This window comes from Haliotis rubra, unplaced genomic scaffold (assembly GCF_003918875.1).
Source record: "Haliotis rubra isolate DU_JTF1 unplaced genomic scaffold, ASM391887v1 Scf217, whole genome shotgun sequence".
NCBI classification, from domain to species: Eukaryota; Metazoa; Mollusca; class Gastropoda; order Lepetellida; family Haliotidae; genus Haliotis; species Haliotis rubra.
In genome coordinates, this window is record NW_025766192.1 from 212,328 (window position 1) to 233,944 (window position 21,617).

Sequence of the window (21,617 nt, forward strand, 5' to 3'; positions counted from 1 at the left end):
AATCGCTCGTTCACACGAGTTTGAACAACGCTTTGACATCATTCATTTTTCAGTGCAAACACACAAAGTGGACATTCAATTCTTAATGACTTCGCTAAGTTGATGCAAACCCGTGAAGAATGGCCGATATATTGTGTTAGTCGTTGACATCATCATGTGATTCTGCGATGTTTATTATTGCTGAATCGTCCCCAGAATTGTGACCACAGATAGCACGGTGGATATATTGCTACATCACCAGTCGCACAGTGTAACGCCCCCGTGAATATAAGCACGATCGTTGTTGTATATATCGTTGAGGGCATCATAGAGTCTGTTGTCTTTCTGCTTCATGTTATTTCTGGAGAACCATTCACTGGGACACAACGCCGAGCCCTGACACGTGTTCATTCCGTCTGGAAGATTTGAAAACATATACACATATCGATATATTTCCATTTAAAATAACCATCTTTTAAAATCGAACAAACAAACAAGTATACCTACTTTACAAAAGATATTGGGAGTAACATAATTTCTCAAACTGAGACCAGTGTCAAAGGTAGATACTAGTGATTACAAAATATAGGAGAGTCTGAATATGTGACAATAAACTAAGAGGCGGAGCCTTAAGTTTTTTCAGGTGTAACAATAACAATAGGTACAGCGATACACAGGTGGGTAGGTACAGCGATACACAGGTGGGTAGATACAGGGATACACAGGTGGGTAGGTGCAGCGATACACAGGTGGGTAGGTACAGGGATACACAGGTGGGTAGGTACAGCAATACACAGGTGGGTAGGTACAGCGATACACAGGTGGGTAGGTACAGGGATACACAGGTGGGTAGGTACAGGGATACACAGGTGGGTAGGTACAGCGATACACAGGTGGGTAGGTACAGCAATACACAGGTGGGTAGGTACAGGGATACACAGGTGGGTAGGTACAGCGATACACAGGTGGGTAGGTACAGCGATACACAGGTGGGTAGGTACAGCGATACACAGGTGGGTAGGTACAGGGATACACAGGTGGGTACGTACAGGGATACATAGGTGGGTAGGTACAGGGATACACAGGTAGGTAGGTACAGCGATACACAGGTGGGTAGGTACACGGATACACAGGTGGGTAGGTACAGGGATACATAGGTGGGTAGGTACAGGGATACACAGGTAGGTAGGTACAGGGATACACAGGTGGGTAGGTACAGGGATACACAGGTGGGTAGGTACAGGGATACACAGGTGGGTAGGTACAGCGATACACAGGTGGGTAGGTACAGCGATACACAGGTGGGTAGGTACAGCGATACACAGGTGGGTAGGTACAGGGATACACAGGTGGGTAGGTACAGCGATACACAGGTGGGTAGGTACAGCGATACACAGGTGGGTAGGTACAGCGATACACAGGTGGGTAGGTACAGGGATACACAGGTGGGTAGCTACAGGGATACACAGGTGGGTAGGTACAGCGATACACAGGTGGGTAGGTACAGCGATACACAGGTGGGTAGGTACAGTGATACACAGGTGGGTAGGTACAGGGATACACAGGTGGGTAGGTACAGCGATACACATGTGGGTAGGTACAGGGATACACAGGTGGGTAGGTACAGGGATACACATGTGGGTAGGCACAGGGATACACAGGTGGGTAGGTACAGCGATACACATGTGGGTAGGTACAGGGATACACAGGTGGGTAGGTACAGCGATACACAGGTGGGTAGGTACAGCGATACACATGTGGGTAGGTACAGGGATACACAGGTGGGTAGGTACAGCGATACACATGTGGGTAGGTACAGGGATACACAGGGGGGTAGGTACAGGGATACACAGGTGGGTAGGTACAGCGATACACAGGTGGGTAGGTACAGCGATACACATGTGGGTAGGTGCAGGGATACACAGGTGGGTAGGTACAGCGATACACAGGTGGGTAGATACAGGGATACACAGGTGGGTAGGTGCAGCGATACACAGGTGGGTAGGTACAGGGATACACAGGTGAGTAGGTACAGCGATACACAGGTGGGTAGGTACAGGGATACACAGGTGGGTAGGTACAGCGATACACAGGTGGGTAGGTACAGCGATACACAGGTGGGTAGGTACAGCAATACACAGGTGGGTAGGTACAGCGATACACAGGTGGGTAGGTACAGGGATACACAGGTGGGTAGGTACAGCGATACACAGGTGGGTAGGTACAGCGATACACAGGTGGGTAGGTACAGCGATACACAGGTGGGTAGGTACAGCGATACACAGGTGGGTAGGTACAGCGATACAAAGACACCAGTATAGTTACATGTTGTTGCCGAGTTCAGTTTGGTGGACTGGAACCAAGCGAGGGACGCCTGTCTGAAGTAGTCTATCACCGGAATCGTCCTCCCCCAGGCAGACAGGGCGTCCATGTTGGCGTCAAGCACCTGAAACAGTGAGGCAGGTATGATGACATCCGGGAGGAGGGGACGGGATCGTGGGGTAGTCTGTGGTTAAAGCGTTCGCTCGTCACGTGGAAGACCCGGTTTCGACCCACATATGGCTGCAACGTATGAAGCATATTTTTGGTGGAAGATTGCAAAGTGGTGTACAGCAATACCCTTTCACTGTGAGTGGAAGAATGACCAAAAATGGAATTTACATGTGTGGATTGAACCCTTGTATCTGTGCGTTTATTCAACGCTGAGACCGCTAGACTACTCTCACCTACTCTAAACATGTAATCCGAACACATATTACAACGCAAGAATGCTGTAGCTAATGATGAGTGAGTGAGTTAGTTTTACGCCGATTTTAATAATATTCCAGCAATATCACGTCGGGGGACACATGAAATAGGCATCACACATTGTACCCATGTGTGCTAATGATGATGTTACCTTATGATGATGTTACCTAATGATGATGTTACCGTATGGTGATGTATACGGCTGACAGCAACATGGGTATCGAAAACAAGACGGCAACATAAACAGTGAGAGCTCACAGTTAATATTTACGCATGCCATCGTATCCCAATTGTTCGTTCGATGATCATTAGGGGAATCACAGCATTGTCTGGTCCAGTCATATAGCTTGACTATTTTCACATATAGCATAAGCTCATAACAGCGACACATGGCTTAGTTATACTCCCCGTCAAAAGTTAAGACTCACTAGTGTAAATGTGGCCACTTACTTAAGTCAACTCGTCTAAACTACATTTAGCAAATTTTTCCATACTGTTTAAAGGTACTGTTTACACATGAACTGATGTATTGTAAAACAAATTCGTAACGTTGAAAAGATTGTCATGGGTTAAAAATGGGATATTTGCACATGCTTTTTAGCAATTTAATGCATCTGCATAAAGTTTGCAGTTGGTTCCCCAAAGTTAGTTGAGAAATTCATCTTCGATGTAACCACACATATATGCATAACATATAGTGAGTGCTTTAAGTGAGTCTGACCACCCCGTGGTGTAGTGGTTAGAGCGTTCGCCCGGAGAGCGGAAGGTCGCGGGTTCGATCCCCGACCCCGTCATACCAAAAGACGTTCAAATATGGTACTTGTTGGTCCTTGCCTGGCGCTCGGCATTAATGGGTACAACAAGGACTGGTCGGCTCAGAGTCAGTATAATGTGTCTGAGTGGGCATGGCATCTCAGTGGGCTAGCACTATAAAACCAGTTTAAGTCTGGGCTAGTACAAGCAGCCGCTCATACACATACACACGCATGCAGGTCGTCAACTGAGCGAAATATTCTCGTTAAACCCAATTTCACCTCACCTTTAAGTGAGTCTAAACTTTTGATGGGTAGTTTATAATTAGACAAAGGTAGCGCTTTTCGCATTATTCACTGTGGTGTAGTCTGTGTATTCCCGACATCCAGTCTATCATTATTCACTGTGGTGTAGTCTGTGTATTCCCGACATCCAGTCGATCATTATTCACTGTGGTGTAGTCTGTGTATTCCCGACATCCAGTCTATCATTATTCACTGTGGTGTAGTCTGTGTATTCCCGACATCCAGTCTATCATTATTCACTGTGGTGTAGTCTGTGTATTCCCGACATCCAGTCGATCATTATTCACTGTGGTGTAGTCTGTGTATTCCCGACATCCAGTCTATCATTATTCACTGTGGTGTAGTCTGTGTATTCCCGACATCCAGTCGATCATTATTCACTGTGGTGTAGTCTGTGTATTCCCGACATCCAGTCGATCATTATTCACTGTGGTGTAGTCTGTGTATTCCCGACATCCAGTCTATCATTATTCACTGTGGTGTAGTCTGTGTATTCCCGACATCCAGTCGATCATTATTCACTGTGGTGTAGTCTGTGTATTCCCGACATCCAGTCGACCATTATTCACTGTGGTGTAGTCTGTGTATTCCCGACATCCAGTCGATCATTATTCACTGTGGTGTAGTCTGTGTATTCCCGACATCCAGTCTATCATTATTCACTGTGGTGTAGTCTGTGTATTCCCGACATCCAGTCGATCATTATTCACTGTGGTGTAGTCTGTGTATTCCCGACATCCAGTCGATCATTATTCACTGTGGTGTAGTCTGTGTATTCCCGACATCCAGTCGATCATTATTCACTGTGGTGTAGTCTGTGTATTCCCGACATCAAGTCGATCATTATTCACTGCGGTGTAGTCCGTGTATTCCCGACATCCAGTCCATCATTCGCCCTTTGAGGATGCTGGTTAGAGGTAGTCTTCTGAGTCCCGACCCACAAAACGTTCGTAGCGCTTAGACATTCGAAAGCCTATAATAAACTGCAGAGTTACGACAGGTCGTAACGTTACGACCGCTTTGTGGATCGGGACCCCGCAATCCATGTTTGTCGTAAGAGGCGATTAACGAGGCCGAAAAGTCGAACTCGGTGTACTATAATAGAAACTGTTATGTCATAGCGGGGTTTCCGGGCAGGGGTGGGTGATAGTCGTACTATTTATCTTTGCATCATGTAAAGCGATTTCGCTTTGTTCGTTGGGGTTCGAAATTACAGCAAGTGAAGACCCCTGCTGCACTTCATTTATCAATGTCGTTATCACTGGCCAAATGAGGTGAGGTGAGGTGAAATTGGGTTTTACGTCGTGCTTGAGAATATTTCGCTCATATGACGACGTGCATGCGTGTGTATGTGTATGTGCGGCTGCTTGTACTAGCCCAGACTGAAGCTGGTTTTTTAGTGTTAGCCCACTGAGATACCATGCCGCAGTGAAGCATGAATACCCCACTCAGACACTTTATACTGACTCCGAGCCTACCAGTCCTCGTTGTACCCATTAATGCCGAGCGCCAGGCAGGGACCAACAAGTACAATATTTTAACGTCTTTTGGTATGATGCGGCCGGGGATCGAACCCACGACCTTCCGCTCTACGGGCGGACGCTCTAACCACTACACCACGGAGGCGGTACTGGCCAAATGAGACATTGCCAGTTTCCATTCTACTGCATTCAACAAACAAGGTGTTTTAGATTGGACTTATTTTGTGATAGTTTTAGGGAAATTTTGTTTCACAATCTAATTACATGTATTACCTTCTGTGGGTATATATTACCTTCTGTTTGAGAGACTCCGTGAGGCCATACTTGTAAAGGGATCTACTAAATTCCGCCACGAGGAGGTTCTCATAGTGATTGGGATTCGTACTCGAACATTCGACATTTTGAGCCGGCACAACGACCAAGCGGCCACCGTAGGCGACCTCGTACAGTACAGGAAGGCCGTGGTCGGAGCAGGTGAGGCTGCAGTTGCCGGTACAGGTAGCTGGAACAGAGGGGAAGACCTTAATGCTGTTAGGGGTACGCGTGATCCCATGTAGGTGCATGTGGTGGGTCGTGGAAAATGAGTTGAACGGTGTGCAAGGATGTCTGCACTTATGTGCATGTAATTGTGTGTGACTGTTTTTTTCGAGCCGCCTGGACTAATGTCGATATTATAAGGGTAATGCTATTTTTGAGGGCATTATCATTTGCAGAAATTTGCGGTCCGCTGCAAATGATATTGGACCGCTCAACCTTAACGACGGGCCACTATCAGTTCTGTTGTCAAGTGACGTCATAGTTCGACATTAATTGGCTTTCGACTGGCAGATATTCTGGGTCAAACAAGTCAAAGCAACCCAAATTCCCGCTTTAAATAGCGGTAATATTGGCTTTCTTGTTGGTGCTAACCTTAACAATTGCACTATTAAGACTGTTGATGGACCAAAACCAACACTGTCATAGTTTGACATGTTGCAGGCTATGGTCTTGTCAAAGGCCAAGGTCGAATATCATTACTTTCTGTTGTGACGTCACTTGAATTGTTCGATGACGTAATTGCATTCGGGCAGTCAAGCCCGCCAGAAGTTGATTTGGGTAAACTTACAGTCAAATTCCTTCATTGTTTCCCGAGGTCTTCCGTTAACTGCCCGACGAAGGAGTGCAGTTGAAAAAGACCGAGGCCTTCTGCAAATGATAATGCCCTCAAAAATAGCATTACCGTTATTATTGCTAAAATACATGGAATTTGTGCTGAAAAGAAAAAGGAAACAATGAAGGAATTTGACTGTAAGTTTACTCCAAATCAACTTCTGACGGGGTTGACTGACCGAATGCAATTACGTCATCGAACAATTCAAGTGACGTCACAACAGAAAGTGACGATATTCGACCTTGGCCTTTGACAAGACCATAGCCTGCAACATGTCAAACTATGTCATTGTTCGGTTTTGGTCCAGTGCAATTGTTGAGGTTAGCACCATCAAGAAAGCCAATATTACCGCTATTTAAAACGGGAATTCGGGTTGCTTTGATTTGTTTGACCCAGAATATCTGCCAGCCCAAAGCCAATGTCGAATGAACTCAATAAGCTCACACACCCATTATGACGTCACTTGACAACAGAACTGATAGTGGCCCGTCGTTAAGGTTGAGCGGTCCAATATCATTTGCAGCGGCCCGCAAATTTCTGATAATGGGAGGGCCGTTTCATGATAGTTCCATGTATATTAGCTATAAAACAGTGCTAGTCCACTGAGTGACTGAGTGAGTTTAGTTTTACGCCGCTTTTATCAATATTCCAGCAATATCACAGTGGTGGACACCCGAAATGGACTTCACACATTGTACCCATGTAGGGAATCGAACCCGGGTCTTCGGCGTGACAAGCGAGCTTTAACCACTAGGCTACCCCACCGCCCCGCTAGTCCACTGAGATACCACAGTCGTAGCATTGAACCTCACTCATGCTCCGTATACACAGTGCCCCTTTTATCCTTTCATAGAGAACCCGGGTTAGAACTGGTCTTTTCAACCCATGCTTGTCGTAAGAGGCGAATAACGGGATCGGGTGGTCAGGCTCGCTGACTTGGTTGACACATGTCATCGGTTCCCAATTGCATAGACCCATGCTCATGCTGTTGATCACTGTATTGTCTAGTCCAAACTCGTTCATATACAAATCACCACAACATACCTGTAATATTGCTGTGTGCGGTTTTAAACACGCAGCGCGCTGGGCAGTTACAATGATACAGGGGTACCACACGGCCGGTTCTCGTCGCTATATGGATAAAATAATAATGATGATGCGATGTAAAACTCGCTCACTCACCCATGCCGCAGTTTAACAGACACACTTTACTGACCCCAAACCGACCAGTCCATGATGCATGTCTTCCATGCAGAACCCTGGGCCCGCCAGATAACAAATACTATTGTTTAACGTCTTTACGCATGACGCAGCTGGGAATCGAACCTGCGACTATCCACTCTGCGACAGACGATCTATCCACTAGCCTAGTGGTAAAGCATCCGCTCGTCACGCTGAAGACCCGGGTTTAATTCCCCACATGGGTACAATCTGTGAAGCCCATTTCTGGTGTCCCCCGCTGTGACATTGCTGGAATATTGCTAAAAGCGGCGTAAAACTATACTCACTCACTCCATCCAATCGAGCACGGGAAGACATCCCAATTCCTTCTGCACGTTGTTCAGTTTATCTCCGGAAGTCCCCCATCACCTAGACTAATAACTAGTCTCTGAAATGAACATATTTTACAGAAAAAAGTTCATAGTAAAAACAAATAAAATATAATGAAAAGGAGCCCTGAGACTTTCTTCATTTTCTGAAACTGTTGAAATCTAGACTGCCACGTATTCTAGACTTGCATGGGCTTTCTTGGATATATTTGTTTCAGGGTCTGTGTGACGGACTACCCATCACCCTAAACGTGTCGTTAGTGCCGGCTAAATACATGACACACTTACTTCTACAGTTTGGAGTCGGCGTATACTCGGGGAAGACGGAGGGGTCCTCGGTGCGGCGGTAGTAGATCCCCACAGCAACGTTAGCAGCAACACGCCGGAACAGCGTTGGCGACATGAATGACACCATCAGGTGAGTGAGACGAGCTGCCTGAAAGTAGAATGGGACAAAACCCTTTCCATAATGTTAAAAAGATCTGAGCAAATACCCTGTGCATGACCCCGGCCTTTTTATACTCTATTTACTCTAGTGCTCTATTTACTGTTTCTCACTTTTTCAAAAGAACAATGGTCGGAAACTACATATGTCGGTTCCATGGCCCATCATTTTGGCTTCCAAAAATCTTTATCTTTCAAATGTGATAAAACGATTTTTCTTCCTCCTCTCTTCAGGATTATCTGATTTCTGGTGTCCCCCGCCGTGATATTGCTGGAATATTGCTAAAAGCGGCGTAAAACCAAAACTCACTCACTCACTCACTCAGGATTATCTGCATGGTTTGTAACGAAACTGTCTTTTACTCTAACTTTTCAAGAGAGCAGTGGTCGAAAACAACATAAACGTATGTCGTTTCCATGGCCCATCATTTTGGCTTCCAAAAATCACTGCGATGTTCGTTTTCAAACTCCTTTAATTGGAGGTACATGATTAAATACGAGATACCTGTTTGGAAGAACTATCGAGAGTATTTTACGAATGACACGGTAAAGTTGAACCGCTAAGTTCTCGTGCGTGAAAGAGCTGGTGGGTCACGCTGAGGGCCGCGATATTCCTGACATATTGCTGCAAGCGACGTAAAACCATATTCACGCTGGACTTGTTATCCATGGTGTCGTGGACATTTTGTTTCGGTAAATACCCTGGAAGCATTCGTTTTTTGGCCAAGTTCCGGAAGTGACGTCTCACGCCTCCGTCGCTCCTGCCATTACCTCACATTCACTGAACGTCTAGTTTTAGCGTAGTGCTTGACTTGGGATGAAAATAAAAATATAGCAGTGAATATGTGACCTGCGGTTTTATCATCATAGATTAGCAACAGAATACCCTGAACAGACGAAGATGAGTGAGTGAGTGAGTGAGTGAGTATGGTTTTACGTCGCTTTAAGCAATATCCCAGCAATGTCACAGCGGGGGACACCAGAAATGGGCTTCACACATTGTACCCATGTGGTGACGAGCCAACGCTTTAACCACTAGACTACTACCGCCCCCTACCGAGTAATTAAGGGACTGAAGTGGTCCTACCTTCTGTAACACCGCATCACTGACGTGAGTCGTCCCCCTCACTTCTATACTGGGGACACTTGGTGTAGTGCTGCTGTAACCACATTGCGTCGCCCATACATATTTGAAGCCCGATACAGCGTCGGTAACAACCTGTTCTTCGACAGACGACGTCGTCAGTCTACATGTGTCAATGCTGCCGGCTGACTGCCCAGACGCGGTCTGTACTGATAGTGAGAAGACTGAAAAGGCAAAAGAATATATAGAGTGAGTTGAACGAGCGAACAGCCCAGTATGTATAAAGGCATATATGCACGAATCAGTCTTAGCAGTACCAGGTGTTCGAAACACACTAATGCAAGTTTATGTTAAGTAAAGAACCACTTACTCGAAACAGTGTTAGGTCCACAACAACATCCTCGATAATCTCCAGGGTATACGCCGCCATATAGCTGTAATATTGCTGAGTGCGGCGTAAAACTAAACTCAATAAACCAGGATATAAATGCACACCAATTGCAAGTCTATTTTAGGTACATGATCATTTACTCAAAATACTGGACCAGTTTATCGAACCAGTTTTAACTCCACAATTATTGCAAGTCTATCCTAAGTACGGGTCCAGTTACTCGAAATACGGGACTATCTACTCGAAACGGTTTAAGTTGCACAACCATTGAAAGTTTATTTTAAGTACAAGGCCAGTTACTCCAAACAGTTTTATCTCGTCCCCAACTATTGCAAGTCTATTTTAAGTAGGGTATTCACATAAATGAAACACCGGGAACAAGTAGGGTTGGTCTAAGTTAACGCTCATCACGTACCGCACGTGCATTTGTTTCACTGTTCCAACTACTGCGCTTAACACCTCGTAATACAAACCAATGATAGTGAGTGAGTGAGTGAGTGAGTTTGATTTTACGCCGCTTTTAGCAATATTCCAGCAATATCACGGTGGGGGACACCAGAAATGGGCTTCACACATTGTACCCATGTGGGGAATCGAACCCGGGACTTCGGCGTGACGAGCGAACGTCTTACCCACTAGGCTACCCCACCGCCCAACCAATAATAGCGATTTGAAACTATGATTGTTTGTTAAACAACTTTGATTCTAAGTTGAATAAAATTCTGAGATTTAAATGTTCAATTGACAAGGTGAAATAATGAGGATTCGCAATCTTAATTTCACTTTATTCGATTTTTATTTTTTTTTAAAGTGAAATTCATCGGTACGTTTTCACTGCAAAGAGAATATAATAATATACTGACGTGTTGTCTAATTGCTTGCTGTGCTGTTCTATCTACTGTTGAATTGTAATTACCTATGACCTACCCACAACACACACATCCATCTACCATGGGGTAGCTAGTGGTTAAAGCGTTCGCCCGTCACGCCGAAGACCCGGGTTCGAATCCCCACATGGGTACAATGTGTGAAGCCCATTTCTGGTGTTCCCCACCGTGATGTTGCTGGAATATTGCTAAAAGCGGCGTTAAACCAAACTCAGTCAGTCAGTCAGTCCAACTTACCATGCGGATCAGAAAAGGAAAATTAGATGTTTTCCTTCGCCAGTTGAAAACATGACATGAAAACTATGATATTCTATGAACAGCGGCCAGTACCCAGTTGTATAAGGACCTATATCCTCCCCCCATTACTACATAGGACATTGTATATGCAGTTTGACGGATGAATGTTATCTAAACGTCTACAGTAACAACAAAGGCCATCCCTTCCTTCCTGTTGTGACAGAATTCAACCAGATATCCTTTTGTACAACTGTATAACGCAGTTCCTTGTTAAATATAAATGTTAAATCTTTTTCCGTCTGATATGAGGATACGTTTGCAAGACAAACACTTGAAATACTGACTGACTGAGTTTGGTTTTACGCCGCTTTTAGCAATATTCCAGCAACATCCCGGCGGGGAACACCAGAAATGGGCTACACACATTGTACCCATGGGGGGATTCGAACCCGGGTCTTCGGCGTGACGAGCCAACGCTTTAACCACTAGGCTACCCCACCGCCCACACTTGAAATAAAACTTACAAGGATGATACAACATACAATGAGAAATCTCATTACACACGTGGTTATGATAGAAGCTAGGCTTCATCGTTTAGACCAATGTCTTGTGTGCTGGCGATTTGGTGCCTGACTCTGAGGGTGTGGGTTCGAATCCCAGATGGGACTCAACCCAAAAAAGTACTAGAATTTGTACTTTACTAAGAAAGTGTTACCCCAAATATAACAGATGTTAAGTATGGACTTACGTCAATATATTGAACCACTGAGAAATTTGTTTTGTTACTAAAGTATGTATTCATATTTATTTCTCGCATATACTACTATGTATGCTCCACTGTGCGTTTTTATTTATTTACTTCATTTTTTTGTTGACTATTTCAATGTATTAAAAATGTATATAGAGGATATTTTGTTAATGTTGTCAAATAACATGTATATTTCATCTCGTAGTCTGACAAAGTTGATATGTTCACTCGTGGCCACGGGATGAAATATCCATGTTATTTGACAACATTAACAAAATAATCTATTTATTATATTTTGATCATTGTTAATAAATGATCGAGACATCGAGTAAGTCTGTATTTTATAACGTATTCTATTATTACTTTCTTATTATTAGTTCCAGGCAAAAGTGATATTCTACTCAGTGAAAATACCATTTTTATTTTCACCAATATTTACAGTATTTCACCCTTAAGAATATATATAAATACATCACAATCGGATAACAGGATATTCTTGATATCTTGTTTTGTTTCTTCTATAGCTGCCATTAAACATGAATGTAAGCTCTCTGTTGTAGTGTATAATACGACTACAATTTTATATATATATTATATATAATTATATAATTTATATATATATAATTATGAATGTAAGCTCTCTGTTGCAGTGTATAATACCACTACAATTTTATATATATATTATATATAATTATATAATTTATATATATATAATTATGAATGTAAGCTCTCTGTTGCAGTGTATAATACCACTACAATTATATATATATATTATATATAATTATATAATTTATATATATATAATTATGAATGTAAGCTCTCTGTTGCAGTGTATAATACAACTACAATTATATGTATATATATAAAAATAAATTTGAAGATAAAAGCGAAACATGTTGGAGAAGATCCGTGTCGTGTGATTATTTCAGAAACTTCTTCTTATATATGGACTACTGTACGCTCGGTATTCTCATCACTTTCTTTATATATATATATTTTATGTCAGTTTTCAAATACATACTATATTTGGCCCGGCAGTTTGTAAGTCATGTGTGCAATACTTGCCTGCAAATATCGCAGCGATCACGGTGCAGCACTGCGGGAGCATCATGGTAGCACCTTCAAAGAAAGAAGTGTGTATTGTCAGCCTGCAGTGATTGGAATACACGGATACCCATACACAGTTAGCTTCCTACTTGACGACAATAGTATAGGAGTTGGTACCTTATATATCTTTATCCACAGATCCTTGGGGTAAGGAGCTTATCAGAAAGAAAAGTTGTTCGGCAGTGAGTGAGTGAGTAGGAATTTACGCCGCTTTTAGCAATATTCCAGCAATATCAAGGCGGGGGGACACCAGAAATGGGCTCCACACATTGTAACCATGTGGGGAATCGAACCCGGGTCTTCGGCTTGACAAGCGAACGCTTTGACCACTAGGCTATTCCACCGCCCCTATGTTCGAAAGATATTTAGAATTACATCAAGGGTATGGCATTGACAGACAGACATCTCTTTAGTACAAAAATACACAGCTGTTTAAGGGGAGGATAACCACAGTTTCAGTATGACAACATTTAATTTGCCGCCTCCATCAGCAACGATGACATGGTGGTGTTATGCATATTGTTGTTGTTATCATGAATATGAAATGCGACAAAACTACCATCGTCATCATCATCATGACTATTATTATTGTATAGTGAGGTGAGGTGAAATTGGGTTTAACGTCGTGCTTGGGAATATTGCGCTTATATGACGACGTGCATGCGTGTGTATGTGTATGTGTGACTGCTTGTACTAGCCCACACTGAAGCTGGTTTTATAGTGCTAGCCCACTGAGATACCATGCCGCAGTGAAGCATGAATACCCTACTCAGACACATTATACTGACAGCGAGCCGACCAGTCCTTGTTGTACCCATTAATGCCGAGCGCCAGGCAGGGACCAACAAGTACCATATTTTAACGTCTTTTGGTATGACGCGGCCGGGGATCGAACCCGCGACCTTCCGCTCTCCGGGCGGACGCTCTAACCACTACACCTACTAAAAAAAAAAAAAAAAAGTACTGTCGGAAATGCTAGAAAAATGCTTTTTGACTTATATTTAAAATTCAGAGGTATTACAGTTACTTAAATAACAAATATCACTTCAAGAAACATCTACCTAATGTAGACCGAGGGAATAAATTTTGAGACATGCTCTAAAATGTGCTTTTACTGATGAAAATACCAAAAACTTAGAAAAATAAGGGGGTAGTGGGACGTTATTTGATACAAACATTAACTGCCTGTGTTACGTCATCAGCATCCACGGTATGGACAGGTGAAATTGACACCTGAGCACACGCTCGGGCGAGGGGTCATCTCAATAGATGTTTTCTGCAAAATGTTGAATATGTGTACGTAAAGTATACGTATCGGTTATGTAAGGGATCATTTGTGTATGTGTGTTTGTTTTGAAATAAACATACGAATTACTGTACATTGGAAAGAATCCTATGACTTGTGTTATCTTATCGATTGATGGTAGAAATGTGCAACGTTTTAATAAATGTTTTGCATGTCAACAGTATATTTCATTGAAAAAATATGGATGTAATTCGAACAGTTTAATCTAGTTGTGAACATTGGCCAAAGATTTAACGAAGTCACTGGTGTAGTTTCTTTAGAATATATATATTTTTCTTCTCATAAAGTTTGTAGACCGCCCGTCTAAGCACTCCCTTGTCAAAGTTGTCAAGGATGGTTTTACGTCCCGGTTTTGCATTTGAGACGGTCCCTGTCTTGTATGATTTGTTTACAATATTTTAAACTTGTTGGTAAGATATGCCAACAGCTCTGCAAGTTCTGTAATAAACCCTTTCTAAACTAATGAAAGGTTTACCTCTGTCTTTTTTAAGCAGAAAAAAACTATAAACCTTTGCAACAATCGACTGCAAATCGTTGGCCATAGTGGACGTTGTGATAAAGATGTGCATGCATGACGGGAAACTTATTTATCAAGACTTAACATTTATATTATATTTCTTCAATAAAGAAACGATAATTAAGTAAAGTAACACAAACATTCAACATTTATTTGTTTAAGAAACACGTTAATTCATATTTTTACACCACCTGTATTATTAGCATAAATGTAAAGACTATTTCAGATTTCTGTTGTTGAACTCTGAAAAAATCTTAAGTTGCTGTTTTGGTACCAAATTCTCTCCTGTAAACTGCCCTTTAAATGCCTGGGAATGTTAAATCGGTTGAAATAAAAATTAGGTAGACAATAGATGAGTTGATATATTGACAACATAGTACATTTACCACTTTTATAAAGATATTAAGGCTAAAAAGCATTTTTCTAGCATTTCCGACAGTACTTTTTTTTTAGTTGACATAGTGGCAGTAAACAGCTTATATTCACTATGCACGTCGGGGCGAGGGTTAAACAAAACGTTCGCTCGTTACGCCGTCGCGTCGATTTCCCCACATGGGTACAATGTGTGAAGCCCATTTCTGGTGTCCCCCGCCATGGTATTGCTGAGATATTGCAAAAAGCGGCGTAAAACTACACTCACCCACTCACTCATTATGCATGTCACTTCGTAACACGGGACGGTAGGGTAGCCCAGTGGTTTGTGTTTAAAGCGTCCGTTCGGGTTCGATTCTCCACATGGGTACAATGTGTGAAGCCCATTTCTGGTGATAATGCAGGAATATTAAATGCTGCGTAAAACCATTCCCGCTCACTCATTCACTCTCACTTAGTAATACATTTTCTGTGCAAACACAGACATATAATTAGGTCTCGGCTGTGTGTTTCAATCTCCAATGTTCTCGAGGCTGTAAACATTGGCAGAAGTAGCAACATACTTACAAAACTGGACCTCTCTAATCCAGAACAGGCGTTAAAGTCTTGGCAGATCAATTTGTCTTCAGAATTCTGACACGGAGTATAAATAGAGGATTCACTCGACACTCTGTAGCCATATAATGAATTCTCACGTTGTATCGGTTCAAACTTACCGGATAACTGTCAGTATTCTCACAGGCAATATGAGTGTTTCACCTTGCGACCACCCTGTTGGCCGCCTACATTCCAGCGTTGCTAACAATTGTGGTGAAACCTGTTCTACCGAGGACAGTGTAGCTTAACGTATCGACTGATTTAGATTTGTAACACGTGTGAAAGTATGTTTGTGTATTGGGCGGCTAAAATAATACCGTCTTGCTTTAGTTAAACAGTTAAACTCTTCACACGGAGTTCATTTCCTACTTTACAATAATGAAAAACACCAAACACATTCATCTTACAGTGAGGTCTCTTTTTTAGTGGTATTTTTTCAAAAGTATAAAGTGGGCCAATGTTATATACGCATTTGAAAAATGTATCAAGTTTGTAGGGTTAGAGGATATAAATGTCAATTCCAGCCTTACATTCTTGTGAACTTGACTGTAATGATAACATATTGTAGTGTTTAAAAAGGCCTCGCAATGTCTGGAAGTGATACAAACCTGCGAACAGTATTTGTGGTGTTAAGCGGATACATACGGGTCATTTAACACGTGATACCGAGTACAGTCTGGGTCGGTCAGAGAACCAACCTTTGATCTGTTTTCACGTGTGATTATCAATCTCTGCGGTGAAAAAAGATGTAAATTATTTTTTCCACATTGATGGTTTTATGATCGGCGAAATCGTTAACCAAGATGAGTAAGTTATGCTTAAATGTATACATTGGACCCTGTATGTGTGGACCTAAAGTACTGTCGGAAATAGAATAAAACTGTTTTTTTCGCATTTATATCTACAATTGATGTAGTTAATATATCTTTTACATATCTCAACATAAACTCTGTGAAAGAAAGACATGATGTTAATCAATAGATGAGGCATATTCAACACATATGATAAAGCATAAAATATCTTTGAGATGCCCACTTGTGCCTGTAGGCAGCACATGCATTTCATGCCAGGTGAGTCGACGGTCCGTCGTCATATCTGGCTGAGCGACCTAATTGCCATCTATAGTCTGATCTATTGTTTTCAGCAGCTACTGGTATTTTTTCTAAGTTTTGCCCAATTTTACGAGTAAACGTGCTTTTCTGGATATCCTATTACGCATCCCACTGAATGCCCAGTTAGGCCGATGTGGGTTATTTCGACATATGCTATTTGCAATTGTGTCAATTTTAGGGATACAGAGTAACAGCCTAAAACCAGTTTTTTTTCTATTTCCGACAGTACTTTAGTCTGTCTCACAGTCCCTGAACCACATTATTTTCTCTTCTGCTCAGCCCTTTCTGCAATGCTAAAGCTCTAAACGAAGCAAGTCTAGATTTCCTCAGGTTCTGAATGTCCCTTCTCACTGGGGCGCCTTTTAAATTTAAAAGGAATTATTTTTTCTATCAAAATCATATATATTCAGCAACTAAGCATTAGTCTCGTGCCGACCCTGCTACTGTCTACTGTCTTAAAGGAATGCTAATGCGTACTCTAAGATGCTTCGGTGAAAGATCAAAGGCGCCGACAGTACTTTATGAGACGATAATGTACACCTTTTGTATTACGTCACAATGTATTGGCGTCACTGCGCCATTCTAGTCTGCCCCCTCGTAATCGAACGTACCCTTTGTAACCGACGTCACGATGCATGTCAGTTTTTTCATCTCCTCGTACAGCCTCTTACATAACCTACTCCGTAACACCCCGTTTCTTGGTTTGCAGTTGCTTCTCTCGGCTAACATCACTGGTGGAATCATTACGTTTATATTTTTCGACGGAAAAAAAATGTTTCAGTTCGACTCACAATTAAACAGCGACACGGCGACGTTTGCAATGTTTACATTCCCACAATGCATCTGTGGAAAGTTACATGACTAGGTCACCGACACCGTCGTTTTTCTGCCTTAGAACGACGGTGTCGGTGACCTAAATTAACAATCCTCGCTCAGGGCTAACTTACGTGCTATTCTATTTACGTGTCTGCTCCCCTACGTTAAGACGTACGTTACCAGGGAAACAACAATAATGATAAACAGTTTGATGACGGTTGACATTCGGGTAAAATATCTTATCTGATGAATTTTAATTTCATCAGTGATTAACGTAAACCGTATGGGGCTCTATGACCGCCGCATTTCTACTACCAACGTAAGTTTAGATCAGTACATCCAGATGAAGCTGACTTGTCACGCAACATTTCACGGATGCATTGTGTGAATGCAAACACTGCGAACGTTGACGTGTCGCTTTTAATTTTGAGTCGAGCTGAGACATTTTATCCGTCGAAAAATATAAACGTAATGTTTCCACCAGTGATGTTAGCCGCATGGAGCAGCTGCAACCCAACAAACGGGTGTTACGGAGTAGTTTACTGTAGGAGGCTGTACGAGGCGATGACAACTGACATGCATCGTGACGTCGTTACCAAGGGCATGCATCGTTACCAAGGGTACGTGTAATGCAAAAAGTGTATTTTATCGCCGTCGGCGCCTTTGATCTTTCACCGAAGCATCTTAAAATTCATAATTCTAACCCGCTTCATGATCACAAAACGTTCGTAGAGTTACGAGTCACTACACCTGGCTGCATTGGTAACAACATCTCTTAACTGCAAACGTGTATAAAAAGTTGATAAACACGCTGTCTGGTCCCAGATCGGTGCTACTAGTATTCTTACGTTTAAGATATCTGACAGGATCACATCCAACTGAATCACATAAGCATCCAATACGTTGTCTAGCTTTCTTGTCATTATCATAAGATTGTCCTGAATTTATTACCACTACGCGCATTAAGTATCACATTTATGGATTATCATCTATCAGAAAAACTTATCAATCTCATTGACTTCCGCAACATTTAAATCTATATCGTTAACTGTAGCATGGTTACAAATTGGTGAGGTTTTGAAAATGTGTTTGAATAAGTACTGCAGTCACTAATCTGTCACTAATAGTCACTAACAACGAGTAGCTGACTGGTGTACTCAGCTACGACACTATGCTGGTTTTAGGGGACATCTAAATGTGAGTGAGTGAGTTTAGTTTTACGCCGCACTCAGCAATATACCAGCTATAAAGCGGCGGTCTGTAAATAATCGAGTCTGAAACAGACAGTCCAGTGACCAACAGCATGAGCATCGATCTGCGCAATTGGGAACCTATGACATGTGTCAACCAAATCAGCGAGCCTGACCAACCGATCCCGTTAGTCGCCTCTTACGACAAGCACAGTCGCCTTTTGTGGCAAGTCACTAATCTATAACACTGCCACATGTAGTTGTATGTAACAATTAACAATAGCTCTAAATATCAGGATGAACAAGGACAATGAAGTAATTAAATGACGCACTGGTGTTAGTCCAGTTGCTTTCATTGACAAAGATTCCGCCCTGAATAAAGGGTTTCACTACAATAACAAGATTATCGTGAAATTGGCGCTCGGTATGTGTTGCAGTATTTCAGCAGTTTTTTCAGAGTGTTTCACTTCACCAGTACTGTTTGTTTGTGGTCTTACGCATAATCCTTTTTGTTGTTTAACGCTGCACTCAGCAATATTCCAGCAACATGGCGGCGGTCTGAAAATAATCGAGACTGGACCAGACAATCCAGTGATCAACATCATGAGCATCGACATACGCAATTGGGATAGAATGACATGTGTCAACCAAGTCAGCGAGCCTGACCACCCGATCCCGTTAGTCGCCTCTTACGACAAGCATAGATTACTAAACAAACGGCATGGTATCTCAGTGGGCTAGCACTATAAAGCCAGCTTAAGGATGGGCTAGTACAAGCAGCCGCACATACACAAGCATGCACGTCGTCATATGAGCGAAATATTCTCAAGCACGGCGTTAAACCCCATTTCACCCCACCTCACCTCACTAAACAAAACAATTCTAAACTGGATCTTCACGGCTCACCAGGAATGCCCGAATTTATGACGGCTGTACAAGTCAAGCGATGTGTCAGTAAATGATTTCAAGATCGAAAAACAGCGATACTTACATACACACACTGCCTGTGTATAGATATTTCTGTGTAACGCCTGGATCCCCTGTGTCGCACCCCCTCGTCCCACTCTCCTCGTCCCACACTCCCCGAGTCGCGGCGTGGGTGCTCACTTTGTGTTTCCCAGGTGAGGAAGTTCACCATTCACCTGTACCTTTAAACCAGCGCCAGCGTTGCTCCGGTGATACACACGGAAGTGTCGATAACAACGCACTTTTCTCTGTTGATATGCGTAAGAATGATTTCATGGCGTTGCGTTCGGGCGATTGTGTTCTTATTTGTGTTTCTGTAAAACGTCCATTACGATCATGCTGACTTGGGGCACGTCTCCATCGCGTGTCATATCAACTGCATGGTAAAGAAAGTGTTGAGTTTTTTTGTTTGTTTGTTTGTTTGTTGTTTAACGCCGCTTTTCCAGCTATATGACAGCGGTCTGTAAATATTCGAGTCTGGACCAGACAATCCTGTGATTAACAACATGATATCGATTTACGCGTACGCACGTTATACTGATCGTATTTAAGGATTTAATTTGTATTTGTTGACGTTCATCCACTGATGAAAGCAGAGCTTCAGATGAGCACATTCCATGACGCGCGAAATATTGACAGTTCTACAACTCACTGACAAGGTAATCACGAGATATACTCACGTTCGTCGGGAAATGAACGACAGTGGATTTGGTAGTGTTCATTGTGGCGAGGCTGTCCGGTACCGTATTGTCCACTGATGTAAACTCTGTCCTCCGGCTAGTTAAGTAACGGTGTTATGTCCCTTTGGAAAAAGGGGCCATCTGTATTTTGCCACTCTGGCAGACGTCATGACATAGTCGATAGAGCGTCTGCGTGGAACGTCGACAGTTCCATCCCTAGCCGAGTTATACCAAATATGGTTAAAAGAAGCTACTTGTTGTTATCCTGCCTTGCGCCCAGCATTAACATGATAACACATGGAACACTGGAACGCTTGGAGTCAGTAGTCTGCTCTGCGTAACTAACCGCCTTCGTGGTGTAGTGGTTAGAGCGTCCGCCCGGGGAGCGGAAGGTTGCGGGTTCGATCCTCGACCGCGTCATACCAAAAGACGTTAAAATATGGTACTTGTTGGTCCCTGCCTGGCGCTCGGCATTAATGGGTACAACAAGGACTGGTCGGCTCGGAGTCAGTATAATGTGTCTGAGCGGGGTATTCATGCTTCACTGCGGCATTGTATCTCAGTGAGCTAGCACTATAAAACCAGCTTCAGTCTGGGCTAGTACAAGCAGCCGCTCATACACATACATACGCATGCACGTCGTCATATGAGCGAAATTTTCTCAAGTACGACGATAAACCCAATTTCACCTCACCTCACCTCTGTGTAACTGAGGATTTGCGTTTGCCGTTATGTCTGACCGCACTAGACAGTTCTACAATCATCAAAGGAGGTAAACACAAGATTCATATAATTGTTGAGTTTGGCGAGGAGTTGTGAATTGGTTCCAAGCTTTGCGTGATTTAACGGAGCTAAATGAACTAGCCAAAAAGTCTTATACCTACCTCGAAAACATCTGTGATGAAGTAGACCACATTTTCGTATTATTCTCATGCCAATAATGGTTGTCCCCCCCGTCCCCCCCCACCTTCCAATTAATAAAATTGAAGGGGGTGACAACCATTATTGGCATAAGTATATTATAAGGTAGAAATGCATCCCTAAAACATTAGAAAATTACAACAAATTCATGATTTAGATTTAGTTATTCTCATTATTGTTTCACAGATTGTGGGGACGGTGGGGTAGCCTAGTGGTTAAAGCGTTCTCCCGTCACGCCGAAGACCCGGGTTCGATTCCCCACATGGGTACAATGTG

General features: G+C 42.8%; 1 protein-coding gene and 1 long non-coding RNA gene across 4 annotated transcripts in view; one reads left to right on the top strand and one right to left on the bottom strand.

The window, feature by feature from the left end:
• Positions 1-19,929, bottom strand: LOC124277036. 3 transcript variants are annotated; one of them, XM_046712692.1, is made up of 7 exons: positions 19,766-19,929; positions 12,823-12,876; positions 9,498-9,718; positions 8,255-8,402; positions 5,560-5,768; positions 2,305-2,425; positions 1-395 (listed from the first exon to the last, which is right to left on the bottom strand). In XM_046712692.1, exons 2-7 carry the CDS (start codon positions 12,866-12,868, stop codon positions 235-237), a joined length of 906 nt encoding a protein of 301 aa, XP_046568648.1. In that variant the 5' UTR covers positions 12,869-12,876; positions 19,766-19,929; the 3' UTR covers positions 1-234. The 3 variants fall into 3 exon arrangements, with proteins under 3 accessions (XP_046568648.1, XP_046568647.1, XP_046568646.1); XM_046712691.1 differs by lacking the exon at positions 19,766-19,929 and adding an exon at positions 15,776-15,823; XM_046712690.1 differs by lacking the exon at positions 19,766-19,929 and adding an exon at positions 15,627-15,764.
• The window catches only part of LOC124277037, a 15,479-nt gene continuing 13,084 nt past the window's right edge, over positions 19,223-21,617 (top strand). The window contains exon 1 of the long non-coding RNA XR_006898724.1: positions 19,223-19,234. This is a non-coding gene — a long non-coding RNA (uncharacterized LOC124277037). The remainder of the gene's footprint in view (positions 19,235-21,617) is intronic.